General features: G+C 43.8%; 1 protein-coding gene across 3 annotated transcripts; it reads right to left on the reverse strand.

Annotated features, from left to right (window-relative positions):
- Positions 1 to 3955: 3955 nt before the first annotated feature.
- On the reverse strand, positions 3956 to 13687 carry LOC120061256 (targeting protein for Xklp2-B-like). Of its 3 annotated transcripts, none has more exons than XM_039010936.1 (16): positions 13583 to 13687; positions 13123 to 13258; positions 12281 to 12418; positions 12047 to 12179; positions 11613 to 11696; positions 9460 to 9570; positions 9053 to 9162; positions 8830 to 8975; positions 8492 to 8663; positions 8198 to 8336; positions 7648 to 7867; positions 7119 to 7385; positions 6650 to 6796; positions 6333 to 6444; positions 5676 to 5863; positions 3956 to 5016 (listed from the first exon to the last, which is right to left on the reverse strand). In XM_039010936.1, the coding sequence occupies exons 2-16, from the start codon at positions 13235 to 13237 to the stop codon at positions 4906 to 4908; spliced, it is 2193 nt and encodes a 730-aa protein (XP_038866864.1). In that variant the 5' UTR covers positions 13238 to 13258; positions 13583 to 13687; the 3' UTR covers positions 3956 to 4905. The 3 variants fall into 3 exon arrangements, with proteins under 3 accessions (XP_038866864.1, XP_038866867.1, XP_038866868.1); XM_039010939.1 differs by having other exon boundaries at positions 4871 to 5016; positions 5676 to 5842; positions 13583 to 13646; XM_039010940.1 differs by lacking the exon at positions 12281 to 12418 and having other exon boundaries at positions 4906 to 5016.
- Positions 13688 to 15804: the final 2117 nt, after the last annotated feature.

Below are 15804 nucleotides of genomic sequence, written 5' to 3' on the forward strand. Positions count from 1 at the left end.
AGGATGGATGAGATTGACCTGCGTGCCTACATAGGGCTGCTAATCTTAGCGGATGTGTATAGGTCCCGAGGCAAAGCTACATGTAGTCTCTGGGATGCAGAGTGGAAGGGCGATTTTCTGTGCCACGATTCCACTGAAAGTCTTTCACACTTTCTCAAGAATGCTACGATTTGATAACTGTGAGACAAGACCTGCAAGACGTGTGAGAGATAAACTGGCGGCCATAAGAGAGGTCTGGGAGAAGTGGGTGGAGCGTCTACCATACCTCTACAACCCTGGGCCTGAAGTGGATGAGCAACTGGTTCCATTCAGAGGTACATTTTTATATCTGTAGTGTAAGTGATTTTCACTGTTAATTGTATTATGTATTGCTGTAATATTATTGATTTATGTGATTGTTTTCGGTGACACTGATACTAATTACTGATAGTAATCTCTTTTTTCAAAAGGTCGCTGTCCTTTCCAGCAGTATATGCCCAGCAAGCCAGCAAAGTATGGCATCAAGATATGGGTGGCCTGTGACGCGCAATCCAGGTACACTTGGAAGATGCAAGTCTACACAGGGAAGCCGACCAGTGGAGGCCCAGAGAAGAACCAGGGGATGCAGGTTGTGCTTGATGTGACAGATGGACTGAGGGGGCACAATGTCACGTGTGACAATTTCTTCACCTCTTATGAACTCAGCCAGCAGCTCCTGAAGATACAACTCTCCTTCCGTGGCCTCCAACTCCAACTTGCTCTTAAATACAAGTAAAACTAAATGCATGCTCTTCAACCGATCACTGCCTGCACCTGCCCGCACGTCCAGCATCACTACTCTGGACGGTTCTGACTTAGAATATGTGGACAACTACAAATACCTAGGTGTCTGGTTAGACTGTAAACTCTCCTTCCAGACTCACATCAAACATCTCCAATCCAAAGTTAAATCTAGAATTGGCTTCCTATTTCGCAACAAAGCATCCTTCACTCATGCTGCCAAACATACCCTCGTAAAAATGACCATCCTACCGATCCTCGACTTCGGCAATGTCATTTACAAAATAGCCTCCAATACCCTACTCAATAAATTGGATGCAGTCTATCACAGTGCCATCCGTTTTGTCACCAAAGCCCCATATACTACCCACCACTGCGACCTGTACGCTCTCGTTGGATGGCCCTCGCTTCATACTCTTCACCAAACCCACTGGCTCCAGGTCATCTACAAGTCCCTGCTAGGTAAAGTCCCTCCTTATCTCAGCTCGCTGGTCACCATAGCAGCACCCACCTGTAGCATGCGCTCCAGCAGGTATATCTCTCTGGTCACCCCCAAAGCCAATTCCTCCTTTGGCCGCCTCTCCTTCCAGTTCTCTGCTGCCAATGACTGGAACGAACTACAAAAATCTCTGAAACTGGAAACACTTATCTCCCTCACCAGCTGTCAGAGCAGCTCACAGATTACTGCACCTGTACATAGCCCAAACCACCACTTCCCCTACTGTATTTATTTAGCTCCTTTGCACCCCATTATTTACATTTCTACTTTGCACATTCTTCCACTGCAAATCTACCAATCCAGTTTTTTACTTTGCTACATTTTATTTACCTCGCCACCATGGCCTTTTTTTTTGTTGCCTTTACCTCCCTTATCTCACCTCATTTGCTCACATTGTATATAGATTTCTTTTTCTACTGTATTATTGACTGTATGTTTGTTTTATTCCATGTGTAACTCTGTGTTGTTGTGTGTCGAACTGCTTTGCTTTATCTTGGCCAGGTCGCAATTGTAAATGAGAACTTGTTCTCAACTTGCCTACCTGGTTAAATAAAGGTGAAATTAAAAAAAGAGAAAGATCACCACGGTTGGCACAGTTAGAAAGAACAAGCCTGACCTCCCCCCTTCACTCCTCGCAACAATGCTTCGTGAGAGATCTTTTCATCAAAGTTAGCCTTCACCCCCACCACTCTAGTTTCTTACCTCCCAAAGAGGAACAAGAATGTGGTCTTCCTTAGCACACTGCACAAAACGGCTGAAATCAGTGATCGTGAGGACAGGAAGCCAGCCATCATCCTGGACTACAACAAAGGAGGCGTGGACAACCTGGATGTGATTGGAACTTACAGCTGCAGGAGGATGACTGCCCGCTGGCCCCTGGTCATCTTCCATAACATCATTGATGTGTCCTCATACAATGCCTTCGTGATATGGAACAAGACCAACACTACCTGGATGCCTGATAAGCGGAACAAGAGGGTGTCCCTGGAGCAGCTGTGCACGGTCCTGGTAACCCCACACATTCAAAAAAGGGAGCGCCTCCCTCGCACAGCAGCCTCTGCAGCGTTTGTGAAAGCTGTTCAGGGGGCTAAATCTTGTCCTGGTCCACCTGAGGCTGCAGCCAATTCTGCCCCCCAAAGGACTGTGAAACAAATACTATGTGCTGCAGAAATACATCTGCAAAGTCCATGCACATGTAACGGATGTGAAATGGCTAGCTAGTTAGCGGTGGTGCGCGCTAATACCCTTTCAATTGGTGACGTCACTTGCTCTGAGACCTTGAAGTGGTGGTTCCCCTTGCTCTGCAAGGGCCGCGGTTTTGTGGAGCGATGGGTAACGATGCTTCGTGGGTGACTGTTGTTGATGTGTGCAGAGGGTCCCTGGTTCGCGCCCGGGGCGAGGGGACGGACTAAAGTTATACTGTTACACACACACACTTCCATACTGTCCTACATGTGCTAATTAGAGATGATTGATTTATGTTCTTCACGTTTTTGTTTTGTATCTATTATCTTATTGTTTATACTGCTTGTGGGTGGGGCAATGGTAAAAAAAAAAATGGAAGACTAGTATTTTGTAGTTGAATTCCTCATTGTACAGTATATAAGAATATATCACTGTTGGCAAAAAAGTTCAACACGGTTGTTTCCTTTCAATAAAATGTTTTCAAAACGACTTTGTAGCACGTCTGCTACTTTCTTAGGCTATACAAGTGCTATCTCTTGCAATTTTTTTTTTTTTTTTTTACACCTATGCAGTACCTTTAGGAATAATAATAATCCTCTACTTTAGTAAAGAAAACAATGACAGGTGTGTTGTAATAAAAACGAGTGGTGTCCACTGATTAAACCCAGATAAATCAAAGTTTGATGAATGACAAGTTGTTTCTTCAAGCAAATTAGATTTGGGGTTTAAAATTCAATTAAGCTGCTATATTTTAGGGGTTTAGTGAAGGCAGGTCATTTTTGACCCATAGGACAAGGGGAGTATACAGAATGTTTAGACTATACAAGGGTTAATTGACCCCCCCATAAACACAACGGACATATACCAGGAGCTGTGCCAGGTCGGTCGGCCACGTCCATTGACTCATCCAGCTGTAACGCTTATAATTCACTGGCTTGTATGCGAAGCAGTAATTATTTCAAAACTTCTCCTGCCATGTCACTGAAGCGTCATGAAAGTGTTTGATGAAGGCAGTCTGTATAGTTTTTTGGGGCCTTTCCCCCCCAGCCATATCCGCAGCAGCAGGAAGAATTAAGTCCGCCACAATAGTATGGGGCTTGCCTGTCCTAGCCACTCTGTAACTCACCCTGTAAGACACTTCTAGCCCCTTCATATTAATGGTATCTGTTGTTTATGACATGTCTGCAGTTTTGCCACAACACAATTCCACAGACATCTCATTTTGTAAGAATGCAACTGGCATACTGACTGCAGGAATGGCCACCAGATCCGCTGCCAATTGAATTTCTCTACCATAAGTCGCTGTCATTTTAGAGAAGTTGGCTATACGTCCAACCGGCCTCAACCGCAGATCACGTCTATGGCGTCATGTGGGCGAGTGGTTTGCTGATGTCATCCTTGGGGACAGCGCCCCATGGTGGAGGTGGCGTTATGGTATGGGCAAGCATAAGCTACAGACACAATTGCATTAGTGATGGCAAAGTCAACACACAAAAATACCGTGACAAGATCCCGAGGCCCATTTCTTTTAATGCACTGTATATCTGTGACCAGATGCATATCTGTATTCCCAGTCATGTGAAATCTATAGATTAGGGCCTAGTGAATACATTTCATTTGAATGATTTGCTCATGAACTGTAACTCAGTAAAAAAAAATATATTTTTTTGCTTTTTAGAATCTGGTTCAGTATGCAGATATGACTTCAAAAGATAGTAAGGCTGTCAATTCTGGTGTATGAACTAAGTCTTTACTATATTAAAAGTAAAAACTTTATTATACATAATTGAAATCGGACAGTAAATCAGAACAAACAAAAAGTACAGGCCACGTACAATTAAGATGGGAATGAGAAGTTAGAACATTTTATAGGATTAGAAGTAGTTACTTAGCTATACAATAACACATAGGTTTGTGAATTGTCCCATAATAGCATTACACTTTGGCTAGTAGAAAGGGGTCAGAAGCTAATTTTCCAACTAACCTGGTCTTGACGATACATTACTTCCAAATTGAGCACAAAAGTATGTTATGTTCAGTTGCAGGTGGTTCTCCAAAAGCAAGCGAATATTCAGAAAGATTACAGCGCATGTATTTTACATCGTTCTACACGAGGCATTTCTCACGCAGAACGACGTGGTCACGTCGCATAGAAATGTGTAGTTCCATCAGAGGTTGGGAAATGCGTGTCTGGCAGCTAAAATGGCAAAGACACTCCCCACTAAGGGCAAAACATAGGATTTCACCAGCTCTTGGGAATATTATTTTTTCTTAAGAACCACCTGCAAACGTGTCAAATGTACTTTTCTGAATCAAGGACGATGAAAGTATAGACCCTTTCTACCAGTCAAGGTATAACACTACAGGGGACGAATTCACAACCGCAGTTAATGTACAGCTACAAACTAATAAAAAAGGCAGACATACATACACACACACACGCGAAACCTTTCCCTCAGCCATCACATGCGGAAACGGTCAGAAAAGTTGGGGGACTGGGGCACAGTTAGTGTGACGTCGCTCTTCTTCAGCTCCAGCAGTTTGTAGCGTCTGATGGGCTGGGCTTTGTGGACCTGAGGGACAGAGGGGACATTAAGACACAGTTCAAACACCCACCAAGGTTCAAGCAGGGCTTCTGTTCCAACAATTCAAACATTAACACCTAATTCAACTATATCAAAAGGCCAAAAAAATCAGTTGTATCAGGTGTGTTGGTACTGGAGCAGACACATCTTAAGTAGGGTAAACATTTAGTAACAGACAAATGTTTCATGAAGAAGTTCAGGTAGTCCCTCCTAGATTATACCCTAGTTTGTACCCAAGGAATAATACCCAGGAGTGTGTGTGCTGGAACAAAAGCCAGCACCCCATGTAGAGAAAATGGTTCATTTCAATAGCTCTGGTTTATAATGGTCTATGGACACCAAGTGCTACCACACTGCAACAATTTTTTCTTTGTTTGGATTCACATTAGCCATTTTACTGTAAGTTTGACTAGTAACCGGAAGATTGCAAGATCAAATCCCAGAGCTGACAAGGTAAAAATCTGTCGTCCTGCCCCTGAACAAGGCAGTTAACCCACTCTTCCTAGGCCGTCAATGAAAATAAGAATTTGTTCTTCACTGACTTGCCTAGTTAAATAAATGTAAAATAAAAGTTTATTATAAGTGCGTAACCAAAATTTCTTTTTTGGGGGGGGGGGGGGGGGCTGGTCTAAGGTTTGCATAGTTACCTGCTCTTGGCGTAGCCTGGCCATTTTCTCCTTCTCGCACTCCTCCAGCTCCATCCGCTGCGCCTCCTCCACGCGAGCCCTCAGCGCCTCCTTTTCGCTCACCGCCCGCTCAAACTCCAGCCGCTCCTTGGCGCGGCGCTCTGTGGATAGCTGGAAGACCTCTGGAACTACGGAATTATTAATGTCTTCTAAAAGAGTGCCAAGGAAAAGGGGTTGGAAGAGAAAGAGGGTGGGGGTGAAAAGGGTTTGGGTGGGGAGGTGTTCTCAAAGGTGGGAGGAAAATTGGAAAGTAAAAGGTGGGAAGCAAAAAGAATAAAGGGTTAGGGGTGCAGAAGCCAAGCTCAGTGTTTCCCAAACAAAGCCCATGTAAAGGAGTAGGCAACCCTGATCCAGCAATTAGAGACTTAAGAAAAACAAGACAGTCATTCGTAGTGGGGGAAGAAATATGCTCCAGTTCGACTGATACATCCTTCCCCTGGAGATGGGTAATGATCCAACAGAACTGCTCAGGGTGACATGTTGGAAATCCTTAAATAAAAATGGTGGAAACATTTCAGGGGTTGAATAAAGAAGTCTAACAGGTTCAGGACCAGGGTTGTCCATGGCCACCATAGTGCAGAAAGCAGAGGTGAGCGAGGCAGTTGTGGTCATACGTACCCAGGACTGAGCGGTTCTCTTTCTTGGGCATGAACGGCTCTTTGTGAATTGCCGTGTTTGGGCGAGCTTTGAAGGTGGCTGCCTCCGCCTGGTGCTTCTGTTCCTCCTTCATCTGAGAACAAAACGGAGGAAATACTGTATGGGTGGCAGGGAATAGGATTTTGTACCATTTGTTGTAAACATGCATGAAGACTGACATACTCTGGCACCAGAATCAAACAATTAGTTATTCCTTGTACTGTATATGGTCAAAGTATGAAAGCAACAGCATGACGTTTCAGACAGAAGGGCATGAATTCATTAAAGGTTTGTCTTACCATCTGCTCCCAGCGGTCATTCTTGGCGGCTCCCCGCTCGTCGAGGAGCAGCTTGAAGGGCTCAGGCTTGGTGGGCTCAGCCACCTTCTTCTCTGGCAGGACCACCGCATGGAAGTCTGGCAGTGGCTGGGCCTTGAACGTTGGCGCCTGAGGGGTTAAGAACATTAAATAAGTAACAGACAACCATTTCGGCTATATTGTCAGACCAACACCTAGTTAGGACAACATTTCCTAGCTCTACAACTTGCAGCAAAAGGCTATCATTCTTAATCCCAAACAAATGTTGATTCTTAAGTCTTACAAAGCGTCCAAAAATAAAAACCTTTCTCTCCGCCATCTAATGACAGGCAACTACATCTGTAATGCCATTAGTGGCATCATTCATCAGGTCTACCCATATTGATAGAATGTAAGGCAAATGATACACGAGGAGAAATCTGAACAATTTTAAGGCAGTTAGTGGGGCTACCTCTTCGTGCCTCAGCTCCTCCAGCCTCTTCTCTTTCAGCACCCGCCTCTCGCGCTCCCGCTCTTCAAAGGAGAAGGGGCACACCTCCACCTGGGTCTTGTCCTGGAGCTTAGGCAGAAAGGGCAGGCCAAAGTGGGGCACAGCATGGGCCTTGAGCGGGGCTGGGGGTTTCACCTCCTCCACTTTTCTGTCCATGCACATCCTCTTCAGGGCCCATGCAGGGGACTCTGGAACAGTGGGACACTGCACCTTCTTTTCCGGGACACCCTGTGAACCAAAAGGTGTGGGTAGACCATTAATAACGGAGCCTTCACATCTTATATACAGTCAGTGTTATACCAGTGCTAGAATGCCTTGAATAGATAGTATGGAGGTAAAAAAAACTGAAAGCCTCATACTACTAGCCTGGGTGCCCATCTTCTTCGGTTCTCCTTTGCTTAAGGAGCAGACATGAAACAAACTGTACAACCAATTCAGTGTAAAAATTGATGACAATCCAGTAAAAAAATGTTGGTCGTGTAGCACTCACCACCACCTCCTCCAGGATCCTGACCGGCAGCGGGCGGGAGCGGAAGGTGTGCTGCTCCTCAGGCTCATCTGGCTTCTTGCTGGCTTGCCGCTCCGCAAGTCTCCTGTCCATATGCATATGGAATACCTCTGGGTGTGTGGACTCCTTCACAGTGGGCTTTTTGGGGTTCAGTGCCCCCTCCAGGATCTTTCTGTTCAGCTCCAGGGCCTTGAACTTAAACCTGAATATACAGGACAGGGGTGGATTAATTTATTAAATGACAAAGTGTTCTGAACATTGCAAATAGCAATAGAATAAGTAGACACAATTCCCTAGTCGAACAATCATATTGGTTCTACACAATGTATTACTATCTGCAAGTTCTGTCCTTCTGAACAGGCCTCCGGCTGAAGGTTGTTGGACTATGGATGAGCTGGAGCAACAGTAAACGTTTTGGCTTTATTCAAGTCTCATTGGGAGTCCACACGGGTAAAAGTAACCCAACAGTCTAATAACTACTATGCAGAGGGTAGAAGGATAGAGTGTGAAGAAGCCATAAGTGTGGATTCACTGTTGGAGTTTCTGGAGCTCCTCGGCCTCCAGCTCAGCGCTGCTCTTGACCGCCGTGGGACGGCTCCTCTGTCGGGTCATCAGCTGAGGGGTGTGAGGGTGGGTGATCTTAAGCTGCTCACTCTTCACAGGCGATGGGCCTGAAAGAGGTGATAACATATTGTAATTTGCTGCCACCCCCCTCGTCACACATCTCATGAATCCCAGCCATGCATACAGTGAGCACATCCCAGGGTATGCTATGTGACTGCCACTCAGCTGTAATGTACAACAATGACAAAGCTAACATACGCACCCCTCTCCTGGCTCTGTCGACTACGAAGGTGGTAGCGGGTCGGAGTCCGTTTCTGGAACAGCTCGATCTGTTGGGCCATTGGCATGAAGGGGACAGGGTCCGCCACCTTCCTCTTGCTGCCAGTTGACAGGTTGAAGGGCTTGGGAACAGTGGCACCCTTCGGCGCCTTGGTCTGAGATGGAAATAATTCAGGAGATTAATTAAAAGAAACAAATAATCAAAAATATGTCTGGTGAATTGGCAACCTAGGTAAGTGGAAAATCATATATTTGTTTGTGTGAACCATCCTTTTAACAGCCATAGCAGCGATGAGGCAAAACAGAAAGCTAGCTACTTACGGGGGAGGACGGGTGCTTGCGGAGCTGAGCAGTGAAGTCCACCTCCATGTGGGTTGATGCAGTGCCTGCCTTGACGCGTCCATCTGTGCTGAAGTTGAACTCTTTGGGTACGGTGGTGGCCAGAGCCAGCTTCTTAGGGAGCTGACCTGAGTGACAAGATGAAATCCCTCTTAAGTCAGGAAGACTTGCAACGCTTCACTCGTAGAAAGGAAGGGGTACTTACTGCCTGCCAAGGCAGCCTTGTAGCTGGCCTCGTTCCTCTTCCGCTTGTCAGCCACCTCCTTCTGAAGAGTCTTGATGTGCACCATCTCCTGCTGCTCAGAGCTCTTATTCCTGGGTGAACACACAATCTAGGAATATTAACCTTCAAAGGCAGTGTTCTACAATCCTGGTCCCAGAGAAGCACTGGTTGTGGAGGCTTTTGTCCTAGCCATGTGCAAACACTTGGTTAGTTGCATAAGGTATTACTGCTATGGCTATAAGACTGTTGGATGTGCCCGGGGAAATGTAAACACTCAAATTCCTTAACGTAGCCATGGACGAAAGGACTGACAGGCTTGTCGGCACCAATATCAGGTCATGGTGCCTCCTTGACTAATTGCTGAATCCATTAGTGATAGAATGCCTTACTGTGTGGTGCTCGTGGCTGCTGCAGCGGGCCGGGCCTGGTTGGCTGCTCTGGGGTTGAGTCGCACGCTAGTACGGACACTACCACTGCGCCTAGGGGGTAGTGATAAGCTCCTGGGAAACAGACAAACCAAGACTGTCTGGTTACTTTTCTCCACAAGATAATTGGTCAAGGTTAATTATTAAACATCAGTCCTTACACTAAAAGCGTATGCCATGCAAAGGTGACAAAACTATATCTGCATGTGAAAAAGTAATACAGTGGGGCAAAAAAGTATTTAGTCAGCCACCAATTGTGCAAGTTCTCCCACTTCAAAAGACGAGGCCTGTATTTTCATCATAGGTACACTTCAACTATGACAGACAAAATGAGGGGAAAAAATTCCAGAAAATCACATTGTAGGATTTTTAATGAATTTATTTGCAAATTAATGGTGGAAAATAAGTATTTGATCAATAACAAAAGTTTCTCAATAATTTGTTATATACCCTTTGTTGGCAATGACAGAGGTCAAACGTTTTCTTTTAGTCTTCACAAGGTTTTCACACACTGTTGCTGGTATTTTGGCCCATTCCTCCATGCAGATCTCCTCTAGAGCAGTGATGTTTTGGGGCTGTTGCTGGGCAACACGGACTTTCAACTCCCTCCAAAGATTTTCTATGGGGTTGAGATCTGGAGACTGGCTAGGCCACTCCAGGACCTTGAAATGCTTCTTACGAAGCCACTCCTTCGTTGCCCGGGCGGTGTGTTTGGGATCATTGTCATGCTGAAAGACCCAGCCACATTTCATCTTCAATGCCCTTGCTGATGGAAGGAGGGTTTCACTCAAAATCTCACAATACATGGCCCCATTCATTCTTTCCTTTACACGGATCAGTCGTCCTGGTCCCTTTGCAGAAAAACATCCCCAAAGCATGATGTTTCCACCCCCATGCTTCACAGTAGGTATGGTGTTCTTTGGATGCAACTCAGCATTCTTTGTCCTCCAAACACGACGAGTTGAGTTTACCAAAAAGTTATATTTTGGTTTCATCTGACACTCTCCCAATCTTCTTCTGGATCATCCAAATGCTCTCTAGCAAACTTCAGACGGGCCTGGACATGTACTGGCTTAAGCAGGGGGACACGTCTGGCACTGCAGGATTTGAGTCCCTGGCGGCGTAGTGTGTTACTGATGGTAGGCTTTGTTACTTTGGTCCCAGCTCTCTGCAGGTCATTCACTAGGTCCCCCGTGTGGTTCTGGGATTTTTGCTCACCGTTCTTGTGATCATTTTGACCCCACGGGGTGAGATCTTGCGTGGAGCCCCAGATCGAGGGAGATTATCAGTGGTCTTGTATGTCTTCCATTTCCTAATAATTGCTCCCACAGTTGAGTTCTTCAAACCAAGCTGCTTACCTATTGCAGATTCAGTCTTCCCAGCCTGGCGCAGGTCTACAATTTTGTTTCTGGTGTCCTTCGACAGCTCTTTGGTCTTGGCCATAGTGGAGTTTGGAGTGTGACTGTTTGAGGTTGTGGACAGGTGTCTTTTATACTGATAACAAGTTCAAACAGGTGCCATTAATACAGGTAACGAGTGGAGGACAGAGGAGCCTCTTAAAGAAGAAGTTACAGGTCTGTGAGAGCCAGAAATCTTGCTTGTTTGTAGGTGACCAAATACTTATTTTCCACCATAATTTGCAAATAAATTCATAAAAAATCCTACAATGTGATTCTGGATTTTTTTCTCCTCATTTTGTCTGTCATAGTTGAAGTGTACCTATGATGAAAATTACAGGCCTCTCATCTTTTTAAGTGGGAGAACTTGCACAATTGGTGGATGACTAAATACTTTTTTGCCCCACTGTACATTGGCACAGTCACTAATGACCAACAGCCAATGTTTGTTTATAATTCCAATCCCAAAAATTAAGAGTTTTGACCATGCCGAAATAGCCCCCTCTAAACATTTTCACCATGGTGGGAAGGGGGAAGACCCTCCAGTTGTTTACCTTCTACGTGGGCGAAAGGTTCTTACAGCAGTTGGGTTTGAGCTGTAAAGTTAGACTGATGACTACCATGATTACATCCAGGGCTGGATTTAATAATCCTAGGCACAAAGCTGCTCATAACAATAGACAGGTGGCAGAGGGCAGGATAGTGGAAATGTTTACAGACCTCCTCAGCTTCTTAACAGGTGGTGCAGCTTCAGGGGCTGTGTGCTGTCCTTCATTGCTGGATGCATCTTTGCGTTTTGACACCCTTCAGTGAAGAAACAGGATTGCCACTTGGAAGCATACAGTTGGTTGGTCTAATGCTGACTAGTTAGGGCAAAGACAACTGGAACTTCATTTACTCCTGGACTGGTCTACAGCTAAACAGGCAGAAGCTTGTTTTGGAACAGAGACACTACTTTAGAGTAAAAGTTTTTATCCTTGTGATCTTTCCTTTTAACTTTTGCAATAAACAAAATATTCTGAACACCCATGAATGTAGCAGGACGAAAGCTGCACTAAATGATCTATCGGTTTGTGAAAACTCAATTTGACCAATGTAGAGCCTCACAGAACTCTCAAACAAGATGTTAGCTAAGTGTTCTAGAAACAAAATACCTGCGTGGTCGGGCAGGCGGTCCCTTTGGTGGGGCAGCTACCGGTGCTGGCCTATTTCCCCAGGATGTGACAATGTTGGAGGACGTGCTCGGGGCATCTGCTGTGGTGGGTACTGAGGATGTGCTTGGGGCTTCTATTGTGGAAACATTAATAATTAGCACATTACACAATGGTCAGTCAAACTTGTGAATGTATCTGGCCTAGATAAATCACACAACTGTCTAAAGTACCAACCCGAGTCGGAGTTCTCTTTCACCCTGGGAGATACAATCGCCCTGGGCAAGTGTGCTTTGGGGGTCGCACCAAATGGTATGTTTCTGTTTGGGGTGGCAAGATGGCCAAACAGTCTCTCATCCTGGCCAGCACATTGGTCTGCAGAGCATCAAATGATTCAGGAATACATTGTGGGAATTCAAGAACTTGGCAAGTTTGCCACTTCAAAAGCATGTAGTCAGGCCCCCATTGGAGCATGCTGACAAACATTGAAATGCATGCATTCATCCTGGGAAGCACCATTCTTACTAGCCTGGAGACCCGAAGTTGAATTGCATTCAGTCAGCTAAAGTTACCTCTCGACCTCTACAAGCCAGTATATTGGATAAAATGGTTTCCTTGCAGTTGGTCCTTCTGCAGGGAGGATTGTGAGACCATATTTCCACCGGAAAGTGTAATTACATAAACTTTAGGGCATTAAGACTTCTATCACCTGAAGCATGTGCAGGAGCTCTACACCCATGAATGAGTCTCCTACATGCATTTTAATATTGTGCACATGCTTCAAGTGCGTTCAGATTTCTGGCACTTTGAAAAGTTGACGTAATTATATTTTCCTGTGGATGGATATTGTCTCATTCCTACCTGCAAAAGGACCAAACACACAGAAAACCGGTAAAGTTAAAATATAATTTTATTCAACATTGACTTGAAGTCGTTAGAAGAAACTTTCCTTATCCAAACGATCATTTATGCCCTCACATTTGTTATTTCATTGAATTCTACTTGAGGCTCACGTAGAATTAAATGACATTCAAAATATTGTTCACAAGCACGCAAACATAGGTTGCTAACTATCTTACCAAACCAAATATCTGCGTTGTCCTCCGTTTCCAATGCTTGGAAATCAATGACATGTGACGGTGCATCGAATTCGTAGTGACTAGCCGATTCGCTCTGCGCCATCTCAGCATCCATCACCGCACCTATTGTCTCTGCCTAAACAAGCAGATTATGCATGATGTGAGTTGTTCAAATGGGTCTAGCAGAGTTAGTTAGCTAAGGTTATTCATTCACAAACACATTTAACTGCGTAGCGACAAAATATACGTTATTACAGCAAACACGCGAGAGTTAACGTTATATAAAATCCAAATTAATACCAGAAATTTTGTACTGAAGTTAACTATGCAAAATAATGTTAGCTAGCATTAGTCGACCAGGTAACGTTAGCTAGCTAGTAAGTTTACTGTTGATCAAAATTATCTGGGTAAATTAGATACAAAAGAGATGTCCATTAAAATACAAAATATTATAACGTACCTCTTAAACACAACCAACACGTAATAGAAATCGAGTGAGCCGTCAGCTGAACTGCAGTGTTGCGAGCGCAAAATAACAAATTAGTTTTGGCGTAACCGTTTAAAGTTTCTCGCCATTTGAACCAGCCAATCAACAGCCTCGTCCAGATCAATCGGTTTTCCATTGGCTCCCGATTGTCTACGTCACGGTATACTCAGGTTATATTTCCGGTCACGTGAGGAGTTTCTGTAACTTTTTATTTTAGCTTTGTTTAACTAGGCAAGTCAGTTAAGAACAAATTCTTATTTTCAATGACGGCCCAGATGGAACAGTGGGTTAACTGCCTTGTTCAGGGGTAGAAGGACAGATTTTTACCTTGTCAGCTCGGGGATTCGATGTTGCAAACTTTCGGTTACTAGTCCAACGCTCTAACCACTAGGCTACCTGCCGCCCCAAACTTCAAAACAATCAATCTCTAGCCGCATTGTTTAGTTTTTTTCTCTGCCCACATTCTATTCTTTTAGTTATATTTTGCTCATTTAGTAGACGCTCTTATCCAGAGAGTGACCAGGGTTGGGGAATAACCTCTACATCTGATAAAAAAAATACTGTAATCTGTAATGTGAGCACAAATATTGTAATCAAATGACAGATACTTTTGAAAAAGTAGATGATTACTTATTGAATTACTTTAAAATTCAGAAAGGATGTTTGTAAAAAAGAAGAAAAACATTGACACCTTTCTGTTTTGTCAATGACATTCAATTCAGCATTTAAAATAGGCTCAAGTAAATATGTTCCCCCTGAGCATGTCTGACCACAAGTCAGAGACCACTATGATGACACACCAAAGGCATTTGATGGATCCTTTTTGTCTTTTTCTAATTCCTCATGGGGAATGTAATCCAAAAGTAACTGAATATAATAGGATTATGTTACTGAGTTTGGATAAACCAAAAATTACATTACTGTTACATTACATTACTGTACTGTTTTGAACAGGTAACTATAAGGGATTACACTTAGAAAGTAACCTACCCAAACCTGAGAGCGATTTACAGTCAACTAATGTAGGCATGACAACCACATATCACAGTCATTGCCCTAAAAAAGCAGCTATCAGCAAAAATGTACAGTAACTATAGAAAGTTTTCACATTTTGTGTTACAGCCTGAATTTAAAATGGATTAAATTTCATTTTTTTTTGTCACTTGCCTACACACAATAACCCATAACATCAAAGTGGAATTAGGTTTTTAGATTTTTTAAAACAAATTAATTAAAGATTCACTATGTAGAAATCTCTGCCATTTCCTGAATGCTAAAATTCAAATAGTTTGCCTAATTTCAGTTTATGTGACAAAACAAGCAAGTATAGTGTAGAGAATCACTGTCTAAACCGCTGTGAAATATCTTTTCATTACCAAAAATATTGTATTTTCAAACTGTTTGAAGCTAGTGTACAAAACCCGTAAGTAAAAACCGGCAAGCATAGAAATTGCGCGCATAGAACAAATCTACCATTCCTTAGACTTGCTTTCAATGAGAATGACATTTCTATAAATCACATTTCTATGTGAATTTTGTCAGGTCTCCCAAAAAGTTACATATTGGAGGTTTAAAAATGAGTATTCAACCCCTTTGTTATGGCAAGCCTAATTAAGTTCCGGAGTAAAAATGTGATTAACAAGTCACATAATAAGTTGCATGGACCGAGCACGCCCCCATTCTCATCGACGGGGCTGCAGTGGAGCAGGTTGAGAGCTTCAAGTTCCTTGGTGGCCACATCACCAACAAACTAACATGGTCCAAGCACACCAAGACAGTCGTGAAGCGGGCACGACAAAACCTATTCCCCCTCAGGAGACTGAAAAGATTTGGCATGGGTCCTCAGATCCTCAAAAGGTTCTACTGCTGCACCATCGAGAGCATCCTGGCTGATTGCATCACTGCCTGGTATACTTGTTACTTTTATCTCATTCTTATCTATATTTTGTGAAACTGCACTTTTGGTTGGGGGCTTGTAAGTAAGCATTTCACTATAAGGTATTCGGCGCATGTGACTAATAATATTTGATTTGACTAACTGTGTGCAATAATAGTGTTCAACATGGTTTTTGAATGACTACCTCATCTTTGTACCCCACACATACAATGATCTGTAAGGTCCCTCAGTCGAGCAGTGAATTTCGAACACAGATTCAACCACAAAGATCAGGGAGGTTTTCCAATGCCTCGCAAAG

Source organism: Salvelinus namaycush, chromosome 16 (assembly GCF_016432855.1).
Source record: "Salvelinus namaycush isolate Seneca chromosome 16, SaNama_1.0, whole genome shotgun sequence".
In the NCBI taxonomy this organism is placed as follows: Eukaryota; Metazoa; Chordata; class Actinopteri; order Salmoniformes; family Salmonidae; genus Salvelinus; species Salvelinus namaycush.